This window comes from Toxotes jaculatrix, chromosome 15 (genome assembly GCF_017976425.1).
Source record: "Toxotes jaculatrix isolate fToxJac2 chromosome 15, fToxJac2.pri, whole genome shotgun sequence".
NCBI lineage: Eukaryota > Metazoa > Chordata > Actinopteri > Toxotidae > Toxotes > Toxotes jaculatrix.
In genome coordinates, this window is record NC_054408.1 from 23,129,617 (window position 1) to 23,145,834 (window position 16,218).

The 16,218-nt window shown below is 41.7% G+C and overlaps 1 protein-coding gene across 2 annotated transcripts; it reads right to left on the minus strand.

Moving 5' to 3' along the window:
* Nucleotides 1-54: 54 nt before the first annotated feature.
* On the minus strand, nucleotides 55-15,088 carry LOC121194319 (glycerol kinase-like). 2 transcript variants are annotated; one of them, XM_041057130.1, is made up of 20 exons: nucleotides 14,856-15,088; nucleotides 11,704-11,777; nucleotides 10,818-10,924; nucleotides 10,553-10,630; nucleotides 9,070-9,149; nucleotides 8,612-8,749; nucleotides 8,414-8,523; nucleotides 7,232-7,298; nucleotides 5,565-5,600; nucleotides 5,139-5,206; nucleotides 4,506-4,548; nucleotides 4,303-4,383; nucleotides 4,084-4,162; nucleotides 3,803-3,899; nucleotides 3,499-3,583; nucleotides 3,242-3,362; nucleotides 2,339-2,482; nucleotides 2,026-2,112; nucleotides 1,793-1,867; nucleotides 55-724 (listed from the first exon to the last, which is right to left on the minus strand). In XM_041057130.1, exons 1-19 carry the CDS (start codon nucleotides 14,907-14,909, stop codon nucleotides 1,794-1,796), a joined length of 1,623 nt encoding a protein of 540 aa, XP_040913064.1. In that variant the 5' UTR covers nucleotides 14,910-15,088; the 3' UTR covers nucleotides 55-724; nucleotide 1,793. The 2 variants fall into 2 exon arrangements, with proteins under 2 accessions (XP_040913064.1, XP_040913065.1); XM_041057131.1 differs by lacking the exon at nucleotides 1,793-1,867.
* Between the last annotated feature and the right edge of the window lie 1,130 nt (nucleotides 15,089-16,218).

Sequence of the window (16,218 nt, forward strand, 5' to 3'; positions counted from 1 at the left end):
AAAATAAAACACTGTGGCTCATTGTAAAGATCCAGAATATCTGATTATATTTTCTTTTTGTCCAAAAGTCATCCTTAAAACTCTCAGGGCAGGATTTCTCATTCCTCTTCAGCTCCTCCAAGAACTAACCTAGTTTAAAAATGACGAGCTGAGTACTATCCATTTTTTTAAGAAAATTAGTCAACATGTGTCACATCTGTTCAGTATTGGGATGTATTAAACATCCCAAAGTTTAGAAGAAAAAAAAAAGTACAGACAAATCAACACTATGTACAGAACAAACCGTCAAAAACAGTACAGTGTCCCCTTTTGTTACAGTAGTGAGGTACAACAGTGTGAGTCTCAACTTCAGACTATACACACAGCTGATTTTCCCCTAAAATTTACTGTACAAGTTGAAGGCTAATTCCTAGTTTCTACAGGCTGGTTTAAGAGCACTTTCACTTTTTGTCAGAGGAGGAAGAGGAAACATCCAACGTGGCTCCTCTGCTGCTTCAAAAACCTCCACAGGTCACTTGATTCCAGCTGGAACTTGAGCTTGATGATTGAACTGTTCAGTGGCACCAGCCATGAGATCCGACTTCTAGAAGGCTAAACATCACTCAAGATGGCCGCACGTCACTTCACATCATGCAGTCTTGTACTCCTCTTCCAGTCTTGCTCCACAGTAGTCTTCCATGTTCCCACGAAGGTCTTGTACCACAGGTATGTTACTGCTAGTGATCTGTGAGGTGAAAACATGTCATTCTTGACACTTGGACAGACCACAATACAGACAGACTGACAGCCAGGCTGAATACAAAGTCGAAAGGCAAAGGTCCAAGAAATGGTTTGCAGCCAAACATGTAAACCCACTGGGGCTGCTGCTCTGTCGCTTTGCATCCAACTCGTTAAAATGGGTTTAAAATACAGCTGTGTGATGTTTCTTCATCCAAACAGCAGCTAAAGCTGATGTAGAATGGATTCCAGGGAGGGTCACACCATCATGCTGGTCTGTGGAATTGTCTCAGGTCTGGAAATCAAACAATTTAAAGTTCACCTCCAGCACTTGTTAGAATTTAGGCCTTGTAGCTGCATTTGAATGTATTTAATATCTGACTAACACTTGTTGCGGCTTGTAAGATATATACATATGTGTGTGACCTTCCCTGGAAACCTCTCTTTAATCTCTCTCCTGCAATGAGTTTAAGTAAAACCTCAGCTACAGTGAACTCTGGTGGTGCTTTCTACATTTACAGCACACAGAAACTGGATTTCTGAGACACACCGGGTGGTGTAAGAGAGCACATGATTTTAATCCAGTCCACGTAGGTTTGAACCCATCTTAGACTGATGCCAAGCGAATGACAGAGCAACAGTTTCTTTCTGTCAGCAGGAGGAAAGTGGGAAAAAAAGTAATGAACACAGTAACATGCACACCCACACTACATCAACACTGAGGTGGGACTGATACAGAGCTGATTCATTTACTCTGTGGTTCAGTTAATGTTTAACGTAATTTGGTTCATTCCCCTTTCAGCAGGTAACTTGGATCACTCTTCCTCATGAAGCTCCTAATGCTAAAGGACCATAGTTCATCAGTGGAAAGTCAGTAAGCACTGATGGACTGGACGGACCTACAAACGTCTCTGTCCCTTATGAAAGCTCTGTGTCAGTCAAACCCCTCAGCACACTGTGTTAGTGATGCCTAGAAACGTGTCCATGCCACAGGCAACCCTGTCACAACACAAAGGTGTTAGCATTGTAGCACTTCAAAAGATCACACGTGGGCATGCGGCAGTAAATGTCGGACCTTAGGGGTCCACTCGGGTGGGGGGAGGTGTGGGAGGCACCCCCCAGGGGGCGCCGTTAATCTTCTTTCCTAAACCTGTCGGTAAACAAGAGAGAGAGAGGGAGAGAGAGAGAGAGCATCCCAGATGGATCTCAGTCACAAACGATCTCACTGACTTAGACAAGAGCTGGACGTACTTCTCATTTCAGTCATACGAGTCAGAGATAAGAACACTGTTGAAAACAGCTGCGTACCATTGGAATTGCAGCACGGCTCTGTGGTCTCCCAGTTCATGGCTTTCTGGACGGCCTTCTTCCAGCGAGCAAAGCGGAACTCGCTCTCTGTTTGTGATGAAGATAGACAGGTTGAGGTGATACAGAGCAATTTTTAAAGAGACACTGTCGTGACATTAATGTCCACTAGATGGCAGCAAATAAACCTGTCATCTGACCTTAAAACATGTCTACGGTTTGACGCAAGCAGTAATTTTTCCATAGAATCACAAGCCAAGAATCAAACATAGCTGTTTCAAGCGTCTAAAACAGGTCCTTGATCTTGATTTGTTACCGTCAGAGTTGATCTGAGGCTCATATTTCTCAGACATGACATGTGGAAGGTGTCCAGGGCTCAGGCTCCACACGTCCACCCCCTCTGCTGCCCCCGCTGCCATGGCTGCACCCAGAGCTGTGGTCTCTGACATGGTGGGACGTACTGAACCGACGTGAGACAGAAAGACACAGGGAGATACACACACACTGAGAAGTTCAAATTAAAATCAGAAACAATGTCTCTTAACAACTGAGTCCCTATCTTTAAAAAGAAAAATATCAGACTCAGGTAATCATTTAATGTGCTGGGATTGAAAAAGTATTCTAATAAACAGAAAGCAGCAGATGTACCTACTGTCCACAAATATGGATCAATGTGGACTTTGTAATGTCTGTTCAGATTTGACTAAAAATGTAGTTTTCATGGGTAAGTACACGCAAGTAAACGTTTACGTGTGTGTGTGTTTTAATGGGACAAAAGTCAGGGAAGACAGAAAGGTATAAAGTCCATGTTTGGACTCACGTCATTGACTGCACACACTGACAATAACAGATTTCAAAACTTCATCGTAGTTGTTTGAGCGACAAGAGAACGTTTGTGAAGCTGCTCGTACTGCCACGTTTTTCTGCTGTCGTTTAGCTGCACCCCTCAGAAAAGAGATTTAACGTCTCAGCTCTGGTTTGAATTAAGTTGCATTTCCTTCATTTTTTTGTTTTACTTGTGTCTAATTTACAGAAATGTCCAGACATTTTCAAATTATACATGCATACACCTTTTTTGACTTTTATCTATTATTTTTATTTCATGCCTGCATCTTGGAACAAATGGTGGAACATAAAAATAAATAAATACATGTATATTCACTGCGTGTCTGTGTTTCAGCGTGTGAGTACATGTGTGATGGACGCCTTCTCCTCTTACCTACGGGCATGCAGAGGATGTCAGCCTGCAGCTGCATCAGTAATCTGTTGGATGTCATGCCTCCATCCACCTGCAGCTGCGTCAGAGGGACACCACTGTCCTGGTTCATCGCATCGAGGATCTGACACACACAATGTACCATTCACTTAAATACAAACTGATTGTCAGCCGAATGCCACTGACACAAAAACTCAACCGGGTAATCGCTTGCAAAACAAGGTGGAGGAGGAGGAGGAGGAGGAGGAGACGCCGCTCACCTCTCTGGTCTGAAAACAGACGGCCTCCAGAGCAGCAAAAGCCAAGTGGTTCCTGTTCGTGAACTGGGTGAGCCCACAGATGATGCTGGAGACACAGCGGGAGCATTTATTTCATTAACTATCATTAAGCATTTTCATGCTTTCATTTCACTGACGTGTCTTTGAGGAAGAAACTAAGAACCTACACCAAAAAAAAATTCCCTGAATCAAGTATCACATTACTAATAATAAGCTTTTTTCTCCTCATTTCAGGCTCAAATAATAGTTGACAGTTCAGATGTGTTTGAACAGCTGGCAGTCTCACCCTCTCGCACTGGGCTCCCAGTAGGGAGCGTAGAGTCCAGAGAAAGCCGGCACAAAGTAACAGCCGTAAGACGTGCCTGCTGCAGCGGCTAGTTTCTCTGAAATGACAGGGTGACCAAGGACAGAGGGAAGGGTTATTATTCAAACACGGCTACGTGTTTTCTCTACATCATATACATCATAAAGTCATTCAGTTGCTACAATGACAACCACAGTCCAGTGTACGTGTTGGGTTTATCAGTGAGTCATGAATTTTACTGAAAGATGATGCAGTGTTAGTACCGATTTCTGAGGAAGATTGCACAATGCCCATGTTGTCCTTCAGCCACCGTACCACTGCTCCTGCTATGGCCACTGAACCCTGGGAGGAGGAAAGGAGAACATGGGACCCAGATCACCTCAAAGGACCAGACAGGTAGACATTACAAAGCAGGGCACACCATGGAGATCACTGCGATGTGGAGGGGAATGCAGGGACAAAAAATTGAAGCTCTCACACACCTCCAGTGCGTAGCAGGCAGGCTCGTCTTTTCCTAGTTTGTATGCAACTGTGGTCAGCAGGCCGTGGTCTGACATAACAGGCTAACACAATGAGAAGAAGAAAGGCCGTTATACAGAAGGTGAAGTAACGACAGATCAGAGGGGATGAATGTGTTTTCAAATGTTAGTCCCATGCAGTTTGGTTCTTTGGCACAATATCTTACCTTGGTCCCTGTGTTTCTGAGCAGGAAACAACCAGTCCCATACCTAAAGTAAGACAGAAATGATGGTGATAATCACATTTGCCTAAGGACTTTCTGCCTAATATGCTTTTGAAGTTGATTAAAAGGTTGTAAAGCAAATAAAGAACAACATTTAATCCCCCATTTTCTGAAATTCTAACAGCATTTAATCATCTTTACTCTGCAAAACTGAGGATTCAATCATGTTACTTGCTAACTGTGGCATCTTGACTGTGTTCAGCAGCACATTCAGGCCACCAATCAGTGGCCACACAGAAACGAGAATGAATGTGCGCACCTAACAACCAATCAGAGATCACTGCATGTCCGGGGAACAGTTTCTCCTTTGTTTTTGTCCGTAATGATTCCATTTGATGATACAAGATTATACAAGCTGATTTTTTCCTCCAAAAATACAGAGTTTACAAGAGAGCGTTTGTCTTGAAATTAGAGGTAGATGTACAGTAGATGCACATTGATGAGATGATCTCAGCTGGGAAAAAGCATGACAGCTAATGAAGCCAGTTAGAGACAGTTTAATGTAGCTTGACTTCATTTTTAAAAAAGAAAATTAAAAGCAAAGAAGCAGAATGAAGAAAATGGCAGACGGCTTACGTGTTTTTGGCCTGGCCTTCCATGAAGCACATCTGACCGACGAGAGCAGCTGACTGGTCACCAAGACACTGAAAGACACACAGATATGCACACACAAAGAAGTGTGAATACAAGCCCACAAAATATCTAAGGTCACACACACACAAAATATGGATAAGTACACTCAACTAAACTAGGCCATGCTGAATGGTAAATATAACTGAAGAAGTATGCGATGGCCATTACATGAAATGCACATTGTACAAATGTTAATATATCTGTCTCAGGCTCGTATCGGCCAGGCTGAAGCATTGGTGGAGCTCCAGTGGAAAATCTGTCACTCAGAAGAGTCTGGAGGAAAATCACATGTGGTGTAAAACTTAAAACGCTAACCAAAGACACATGTCACTATTCCAACAAAGTTACATAACACGAACAAGCCCTTACCCCAGAGATTGGAACTCCTGCCAGAGAGCTGGATTTCTGGTAAGGAGACAGAAACAGACAGTGTTTAGGTTTTGGATGAATGACTGCAGGTTCATACTGGTTGTTGTGCGATGGCTCAACTCAGGTCACAACACACAACTAGAGTAAACACTAAGTATGTTTATGTCTGAATCATTTGGATCAAGCAAGACAGCGTTCACTGCCACTTGGGCGATGATGAGCTTGAACAGGACATGTTGCCGTTACAGGGTGTTAATGTTTGCAGGAATAGGATATTTGAACAGAACTGCTTTTCATGCCACAGTGGTCAACATAAAATGAATTTATTTCTTCAGCATTAATAATAATAAAAAAGAAATGTTCACTGATGAACAATAGGACTTCCAACTTAATGTAATAAAATCACATCAAAGGGGATTTACAGAGCATTACCAGGGAAAGAGTCATTAAATTCAGGGCAGTGCGTTTTTATTACCTAATGAGGAGCTGATTATGTTATTATGTGTAAGGACACCATTAGGTGCACACAGGTTACGATGTGAAAGTTGTCCCCTGAACAGCTGCAACAGCTGCAACACCTTCACACGTTGTCAGCTGTCCCACCAGCGCTGTAGAAAGCAGTGTTTGTTTCCATGTGTGTCTCCACAATGTCGGTGTAAAATTAGGGGCCCTTCTGCTAGAATGTGAAATGTGTGTCATTTCTTAGGCTGGCATTTCCTCTAGTATCATTAATTCCTTGATCTGAATTGTGAGAAATGTCTGGGACTTCCCAAAAAAAAAAAAAAAATTAGATATCCTGAGAAAAAGCAAAAATCTGACCCATAAAATGAGGAAAACAAATAAAGCTGCCATGTTGCTGACTTCTGGACTGCAGGGCAAGGTGGTCAAGAGATAAGATATGAGCACAGACAAACAAAGACACATGATGACAGAAGCAGTGTATTCCTCTGCTGATATTTCATAATACAACTAGCTGGAATATGGTCTCCTCTACCAGTACAGGCATCTGTATCTATTCTTTTATCACACCATCTACCAGTGTGACAAAACAACAGCAAACTTATCAGGCCATGAATCAGGGCGAGACCACGGTACAGAGTTTTACATAATGTAATGTAATGTAATGCACACCTCATGAAAATGTAAACACATGCTCTATGCTGCATGTGGAGTAAACAGCTAATGTGTTTGTATTATGCAGGAGTAATGCATAAAGATTGTCCATAAACTGTGGAAAATAGAATACTATACTTAAAAAAAACAAAAACACCATGGCTACCTTGGTTTTTTGTACATGTTGCCTTCTATGATATAATTCTTTATCTCCTTCTTGAAAGATTGTGATTTTAAAAATCCTCTTCATCAGACTGTCTTTCAGTTGAAACACATTTACAACAGATACAGCAGAAAGTAGTTCAAAAGCAAATGACCCATTACCTGGGAATCCTTTGCTACTCCACCATATATTATCAGTTCACTGCATCTTATCAAATTTTATGGCCATTACAGTGATTAAAATATTTCCTGAGACAATTCACCAGACCATTTTATGACGATCATTAGCTTGAATTTAGATTTACAGCTCTTGAACAAGCTAAAAGACATGTAGACCAGGTTCAGGTTGAAACCATGCAAACACACATAAGACTCCGGTTGTCTGAGCTTACCATCCAGCCGTATATTTCAGACGAGCTTCTGACTTTGGGGAGGATTTCCATGGGGACATCAAAGTATCTAGAAATAAAACACATCACTGTGATGTTGATTTTATAACGTAAGTGTAAGAAAGTGTGTGGATGCATTTTGGTTTTCATGGCCGGAGTTTTAAACACGTCGACAGGACGTACGTTGTCTTCAAACCTTGCCGCACTAAGCTAAAGTACTGTGGTAATACTAGCAACATGAGGGCTCCAGGTTCGAACCCCGGTCTGAGCTCTTCTGCGTGGAGTTTGCATGTTCTCGCTGTGCCTGCATGCGTTTTCTCCGGGTACCCCGGCTTCCTCCCACAATCCCAAAAACATGCACATTAGGTTAACTGGCTACTTTACATTGCCCTGCAATGTAAAGTAGCCAGTTGATTGACTGGCGACCAGCCCAGGGTGTACCCCACCTCTCGCCTGTAGTCAGCTGGGATAGGCTCCAGCTCCGCCGCGACCCTGACGGATCAATAGAAAACGGATGGATGGATGGATGAGGGTTCACATGTCGCGCTTCCATCCAGAGGAGGCTGCGTGGGCTAAAGACAACCGCCTGAAGCCTCATTCCACCGAATCAACATCTTCTCCACGAGGTGACGACAAAATTAGCCCCAGTGAAAGACTACATCTAAAACGAGTTTAAAAAAACTAATTTGGAAGTTACAGCTATACCACACAATACTAAAGGTGCTTTGAGATGTTTCTTAGTAAAAGAGAAGTTGAGTAATTCAGCAGCTGACTGTTTTTTTAATGGTGCAATACGTTTATGGTGTATTTTGGATTACTGTTGTCATGGAAACTCAATAATCGATTGGTAATCGAATCGAGACCTCAATAATTGTAACTGAATCGAATCTGGAAATTGGACTGATTAACCACGCCTACAAACAACAGTCTGTGTTTGGACAGTGATTTAATTTGGAAATGAAACAGGGACAAATGTAAGAGAGTTTGCATGGATGTACTATAGCGTCAGCATCAATTTAAAGCTGAAAGTCTTTAAAGTTACCCTGTGGGGCTTTCTTGGAAAAAAAACACAGTCATGTTTACATTCAGTGTTCAGTACACTGTGTGTCCTCAAGGCCTAACAGACATGTCAAATACAATCGTTCACATGCTCTTCTTTATGCATGTTTACATGTGTTTGTTTACCTGCACAGTTCAGGATCCCAGTCCATGGTGTGAATGTTGAAGAGCATGGTGCGACTGGCGTTAGACACGTCTGTACAGTGGACCCCTCCGTTCCTGCCCCCCGTCAGGCACTGAGGAAAAACACAACAACTCATTAAGTGTGTTCCACACACTGGAAATAAAAGGGGTGAACCATTGCAGGTTTAACACAGAACTTACCCAGATGATCCAGGAGTCTACTGTGCCGAACATGGCTCGCTCACTCTGCACTGCCTGTCGCACTTCATCCACATTGTCCAGAAGCCAGCGCAGCTTCACCGCACTGAAGTAGGTGCTGATGGGAAGGCCTGTCTTGTGCTGGAGAGATGTAGACAGCAGAAACACAGATTAGATTGTTTGTTTGGTATAAAGGGAGCACTGTCCATATGTTTGATTTTAGTGGACAATACAAAATTCTTGCCACCAAACATCATAAAAATAGAATCTGCCAGATCTGGACTTTAAAGTTACCTAGATTTTTCCAAGACCTCTGCCAATAACCTAATCATTTAGAAATGAATGTCTGTATTTCTGGACATTGTAACCACTGCAGCCTGATTCCCAAATATGAAAGAATTCAAAAGAAACAAACGCCAGAACGAAAATGTAGGGATTTCTCGTCCATCACTGTCCCTCACCTTGAGGTGGTTCTTGTTTCGGCCTGGAGCTTTGTTGATGAGCCTCTCCACTGTTGACTGTGTGCGCAGGTCCAACCAAACTGCACATAAGAATAGAATACACCAAGATTAGAGTAACCACAAGTATCTGAAATTTCTCTACTGTTCCAATCCAAAAAAACAAAAAACAAAAGAATGACCACTGACAGTCAACACTTTGACTTTATGTCTGCATGTAACCCTTCATTTCAGCAGACTTTCAAATTGGTCACTGGGAGTGAAGTCAAAGTTACTTCCATTGTCTGAGACCTGAAGCTAATGGGAAAAAAAACATCATTAACAATTATCTTACAAGGAGTTACATCTCAGCATCAAACAGAAACTATAGCCTGCAGCTATAAAGCTACAAAGAACCAGCAGCACCAGTTCTACAGAGAGCCAGCTCAGCACACACATGTGGAGTCATGCTGAGACCACACCTGGGCCAGGGATGAAAGGACAACACAGCTGTTAGCAGCAACAGATATATACTCATGGTTCTGTTGTATTTTTTACTTGCCATGCCAGTCAGTCTGTGGGTCATCTTAAAAGTCTGTGGGTCAATTAAAATTAGGAATACAGGGATTATTACTGATTAATCTGTTGCTTCTTCTTCATTAATGTTTTCATTGCTTATTTTATGAAATGTCAGAAAACAGAGCAAATTGTCTATGACATTTTCCCATAGTCCAAAGTTCAGTTTGTAATGATGTGAAATAGACAAAAGCTGAAATCAGAGAACATTTTTCCATCTGTGAAAGAAATACACACATTGCACCAATTTGGACCAGGATTGTCACAGTTTCCTACAAAGTCTTGTGCCATCAGAATAACTTAAAGATTTCATAATCACTTGTGGTTTTAAACTAACTAACTAGATAGTCGTACTTCCTGAGGAGCTGTGCACACTAACTGACTGACAGCCCACCCCCAACTCATCAGCCACATTCCATTTAAATAGCTGAACTGCTTGCAGACAAACTAGCCTGTCAGGCTCAAAGTAAAGGCCTGGGGAGGGGGCGAGGGGGGCGGTGAATGAAAGCTTGTCTTTGCTAGTAATATTAGCAGTCAAGGCTTGAGTGGGCGGTGACTGTATGTGCTCAGCTCCTACACTGAGTCACTGCCACATGGGATGGTGAGAGGTAGGGCTGGGACAGACACGACACAGGACACTACAGTCTGATGCAACCTAGTCATGCGCTGTGCTGTTTGCACATGACGATGTTGTAGGGAATCTCTACTCTTACAAATACTTGATGTTTGTCTACAGTTAAATTAGGTCCTTTTTCTTTTACACAACTCCGGCCATTTGTTTGGTCAGTTTGGCACTGATACTGATATATAACAAAGTGTGCCTGAAGGATTTTAACAGCAATCATTATAAAATAAAATAAGATAAAAAATATAAATTAAAGTAAAAATATTTGGCAGCGATAAAGGTCACTCTGATGTATAATTCACGCACCAATGGCATTGTACAGTGGCTCTCCGGTCTCTTTGTCCCACACCAGGGTCGTCTCTCTCTGATTGGTCACTCCCAGCGCTGTGAAAACAACAACATAAATGTCAAAAAAAAAAAACCCACCCACTCCTCTCCCTTAGGTGTGGTTCACAGCTAGTTTTGGTTCCCTCATCCATCTACAGTTGTAGGTGTGGTTAACACACATTCACCCACAGTTGGGCATTCAACCCCCAGGTATCAGCCTATGTGTGGACGAACAGTGTCCCACCTTTTATGTTGGAGACGTCAATGTTGAGCTGACAGAGTTTCTCACAAGTCCTCTCCATGCACTCATAGACTGACTGCATTATTTCCTTGGGGTCTTCCTCCACCCAGCTGATTGAAACACATACAGGCATGTAAACGCACAGAACTCCTCAAAATGTGCACAGACACACACGCAATTCAGTTTTGTACTTGGTCCAAATGATGTTTTATTTTTTGTTTTGAGGCGATTCCCTTAATTATGTCTTGTGGGAGACAACAGAAGTAACCTTGAGCCTCGAATTTGCTAAATTGGAAGATGCTTCATTTATAAGTAATATGCTTTATACTCTGCCAAGTTTCTGACCCACACTCCAACAGGTTGCACTGAGTTTATGGCCTGCAGTACTTTGCACAGGGTGTTCATCAACCAGATTTTAAATGTAAAATGAGTACACAGTAACATCTGAATATATATAGTACCAATCAAGTCGGCTTTTGTGCGTACAATAAAATAAGAGCTGGACCTTAGACTCAATTATGTTACCCATGTCAAATAAAGTCAAAGATTAATCTAAAATGCAGTTAAATTACAACTTTAGTAACCTAGTACACCTAAGAAAGAAGCTGCACTCTGCAACTCATTCATTTTCTGGTGATATATAATGTACAGATTTGAACCTTTATTTTTTTTGTATTTGTTTTTTGTAAACAAAGTTAATTTTCTGCCATTTTTAGCATACAGGATATAAACCAAATATGAGCACAGATACTGATTCTCAAAATAAAAAAAGCTGACATCCATCTATACCATAGACTTTCACTACAACCAAATACACAAGGAGAATGTGGTTCCCCAGCAGCCCAGCATCCAAAAATATTGTATTATTATGAAGGTTTAAGGGACTCACCCCTCCTTAGGGAAACTCTGGTTGATTTCTACTTGATGGTGACTGATCAGTTTGGCTGTTTTTGCATTGAACACCTATGGAGAAACAGAGTTCATAAAAAAGGACAAAAAGAGAAATGAGAAAAGAGCAAGGCAGGTGGCAGAAATGCTTGTGAGGAAGATTCCTATAACAAGGAATAAAGGTTATCTTTGTAAGACAACAAATAATTTGGCACAGTCCTGTAGTAGAGTGGTGAGGGGTATGTTGTGTTTTTCCAGTGATATCTTGTGACACGGCACACAGAGGGGAGAGACAAAAAAAGACAAAGCAGAGTGTGGAAAGGTGACGAGCACATGGCATGAACGTAACCGCAGGGGTCTGCCAGGGAATAAACAATGGCTGCCTATTACAGAGCAGGAGGGAATTAACATGAGGCAGCATATTAGTTGTAACCTACAGTTAGAGAGAAGTCAGCATTTCTTCTAATGAAGTAATAGGATGAACCTCTCTGTTGCACTCTGTCTACACAGCGCAGGCCCACAGTTCAGCCACAGACAGTGTTCATGTTGCTAGGTTAAATCATTTCAACACTGCATATACTGGACAAGGAAAAACTGGGAAGCATTATCCATGACGGACACCGGACCCATAAGCAGTGTTCAAACCACACTACAACCTTGACCTCTTTACACTTTATGACTCTCTTAAAAAGCCAGCTTGGAAGATTGAGTAGACGCGGATACACGCCGGCCACGAGCCGACCCCTTTGACACCACAAGAAGAGAGGTAACATTCAGCTGAAGCTACATAGTTGCACAACAGACAGGAACATCCTCATGCCATCATAAGGACAGACCGTATGACTGGACCTGTTAAAGTATGACCTCTGATGTCATTTTAGCTCCAAACTGCACCACAAACATTCAAAGTCCACAAATCTGGCAACATTATTTCCACAGATAATTGATGTGAACAAGTTCAATTTAGCCAATTTTCTTTCTGTGATTGAACTGAATCACAGAAAACTCCTTAGTGATTGTTTCGTTATGATAATTAAGTTGTGTGAAGTGATGTGGTGCTTACAGCACCAAAAACTACATTTTGAAAGACTCTCTCTTTCCAAATGTAATGACAAGGTAACTCAAGGTTTATTTTCTGCTCAGACCTCAATCTGAACAGTTTCACTGACAAACCATCTTTCTGTTTTGGAACAGAAAGCAGATTATCTCCTCATATCAGCAAATGACTGGAAATCTGTCTGAATAGACTCAGTGTATAGACAGTAGTTTCAAAGTTTTATTTAGATTTGATTTTGACCTGTTTCAGGTCAGACACAAATACTTCTCTGTTCATGGAGAGTGACAAAGACCACACAATTTACTGACACATTACGAAAGTTTATTACAAAACTGTAATACAAGATACACTTATTCTGAAACAAATATGTTTGGAGCTGATGTTCCTTTTTTGTTGAACCTGTGACAGATGTCAGAGGCTGACTCAATGTAGTCTTTTTTTTAAATTTTGAAATCATAGTTTGTGGTGTCATTGTATTCAGATTGCATTGCAAGGCATGCAATCAGCTGATGAACTCATCTAACTAAGAGAAATTATATAAAAAGGTAAGAAAAGCAATCAAATACAGGCATGGAAACTAAAGAAATATACTGACAACATGATGCACAGCCTGATAATAAGACACGTTAGCTAAAAGTAAAGTCCATGACCATGGCTTAATCATCATCATCATCTATGACATAAGATGTTAGTTTTCCATCACTTGGGCTTTGCAATGAAACTCAAAAACAGCCTTGTAGGTTAAAGTTTAACTTGTGGTCAGTTACCTTTTCTGTGCTTGACCTAAGTGTCATCAGATGAGCACTAAGCCGGGGGCCTCACCGCACCAACGGTCAAAGGTCCGTTGGAAAGAACTGATCACTAATTAAGAAATCACCCTGACAAAAGTAATGGCACCTAATTGCTGTGGACATTCATAAGCTTTGACCACATACATTGAAAACATATTCCTGTACACAATGAAAAAGATTGAGCTGCAGATGGAAAATACACATTTGTGTATTTCTCTGAGGTTCCAAATGTAAGCCTGTTCTTTCTGCTATGCATTACTTACAAACATTACTTATGTAAACTAATCTGAACAGGGCCTGAGACACAAACAGCTTATATTTAGTTGTGGTCCAGTGTTAGTCCTTGTATTATAACCGTATAAGTCAATTTAAAGTAAAAACAAGATTCAATCTGGTGTTTTGAATTTTGTATCAGACACCAGCAAACACCGACTCCTTGTGTGTCTCCGTTAATCAAAGGACAACTGAAATATCTCACAAAAAAAAAAAAACTTTACCAGATCTACTGAAGTATCCAAAACCCTTTCTGCCTATTCTTTGGAAATCAGAGCTCAACACACTGCTGGACTCTGCCAAGACTGTTCCAGCTGACCTACTTGAGGAAGCCCAACTTTAATCACAATGGATCCCTAACTGGATTCAATTTGCTCAACAGTGGAAAGAAAATGACAAAAGGAAAAATCTGATGGGTTTCCTCAAAGCTGACAGATAACTTTCAAGGTACTGTTTGTAGTATGCACACAGGTGAGACTGGAGCAGGAATTGGATGATATTATGGAGATGAAACAAAATGTGTTACGCGATTTCATAGCGCTGTGCTTTGTTTGCATATTTTATGAGATTTTGAGCCAAAAATTAGGAGAAGTTGGAGGTCACTGAAACTGTGAACATGAAGCAGACATGATATACTGTAATACAAGCTGCCCTCATACAATGTGTTCATTTACCATTATGGTCGCACCCACGGAAGGGGCTTTTTGACTGAATTCAGGAAATGTCTTTTATTTGTAGCTAAAGAGAAGCTGATGACTAAAACAAAACCACAATACAAAATAAGTATGGAGGGAGTTACCTTCGCTGTGTAGCCTGTAAGCTAGCTGCCCGAGCGTTATTTCTGTTACCGTAACTTCATTTCCTCTCGTAACGATATTTTTTTTGCTTTTTTATTTGTGCTCAGCCAGGTGGTAAAATAAGCAAGCACATACTAGTGGAAGGTAAAAGCATAACTTGCGTGAACAGAGAAGGAGCTCAGTCTGTGTGAAAGGATGGACGTTAACATTTAGCCGACTCTTCCACGTCACTCACCAGAAACCTCGTCGAGCTCGTGCCCTGGTCGATGGCTGCAACCAGCGGATCCATCCTTGCACTTTTTTCTTGTAGCCGTCACAGGACTGAACACAAGACGTTAAATACTACCGGCTGCTGGCGTTCAGGTTGGCTGGGTTCCCCGGCACGAGAGTGTGTGCGTTATTTTATTTTATTTTATTTTTTTTATTTAAATACCAGCCACGACTCCTCGTGAGGGTTAGGTCGACCGGTCGGGCAGACCCTCTGTATCATGGAGGAGGATGTACCGGAACCGGTCCGCTCTAACTCAATGATTGGCTGCTCGTCAGAGGGCGTCGGCCACTCTCTGTCCAATCAGATCTGGGGGCACGATCCCATAGAAAGATATCTGTACGGTGTGTTTGAGACTTGAACGTATGATGTCTCCAGGACATATTCACAGGTTCACCAGCTTCTCTAATGCAGAAAAGTCACTGTCCCTGTTAGCTCACAGGCTAGGTGGCTCAGTTACACCTGTGCTTTTCATGTTTTGCCCAGAGGTTTTGCCAATGAACAGTGTGAAGAAGAAAAGGACTGTTGGTGCTGCAGGTCAGCAGCTGTTGCAGCAGCGCCCTCCCTGCAGGCAGGGTTAATGAGTTTGGGTCTGCACACAGTGTGTGCCCTTCTCATCTTTCAGTCAGATGGGTCTCCTCTTCTGGAGATAATAAGGGGCTATGGCCTAAAAATAGTACCGAACTTTATTTGGCTTTATGAGTAATCTCTCTCTTTCCCACACTGAGCTGTGGAGGCAGATTGATGATCCACTCACTGTAAACCTACATGTGGTGCTCCTGGACAGCTGACAGCTAAGGATCATGGTCATCAGCCTAAAGGGTGAACTACTGGATCTTTCCCTTTTACTCAAAATGGAAAGCTGCCTTCTAACACATCCGCTCTCACTTGTTGTTGCTGGCTGGATTTTGTAGAAGAGCTAATGCCAGCTTTTCATTCAGGCAAGAGCTGAATGCTGCAGCACCAGCCCCTGGCAGAAGGCTATGCAGCCAGTTCTTGAGAAACAGCAACCCTGTTCTCAAGCTGCTGTAGCCTCTCTGAAACAGCTGAAGCGCTGAAAAACTGAAACTTCATTTTGTAAATATCTTTACGATAAATGTCCATTTTAACTCATCCAAACATTTTCTATGCTTTTGTTTCTGTATGATTATCTGCTGAGTGAGCATTATATACAGCGTTTTGTTACACTGTTTTTGAAAGATGGCAGTAAAAGTCAAATTTATTCACATTGCTATTTATCATAACCATTTATTGAATGAAAGGGGCTTTAAGACCAATACCACTTTTAATTATTAAACTACAAGAAGAGCAGCCATCTGCTGTCAAGATA

Excerpts from the sequence above, each read along its gene's own strand:
- LOC121194319 (XM_041057130.1), bottom strand. The coding sequence starts at position 14,909 with ATGGATCCGCTGGTTGCAGCCATCGACCAGGGCACGAGCTCGACGAGG. Across the intron at positions 4,384-4,505 it reads TCAGAAACACAGGGACCAAG|CCTGTTATGTCAGACCACGG; the intron begins GTAAGATATTGT and ends TCATTGTGTTAG. Across the intron at positions 2,483-3,241 it reads CATCCTCTGCATGCCCGTAG|TACGTCCCACCATGTCAGAG; the intron begins GTAAGAGGAGAA and ends ACGTCGGTTCAG.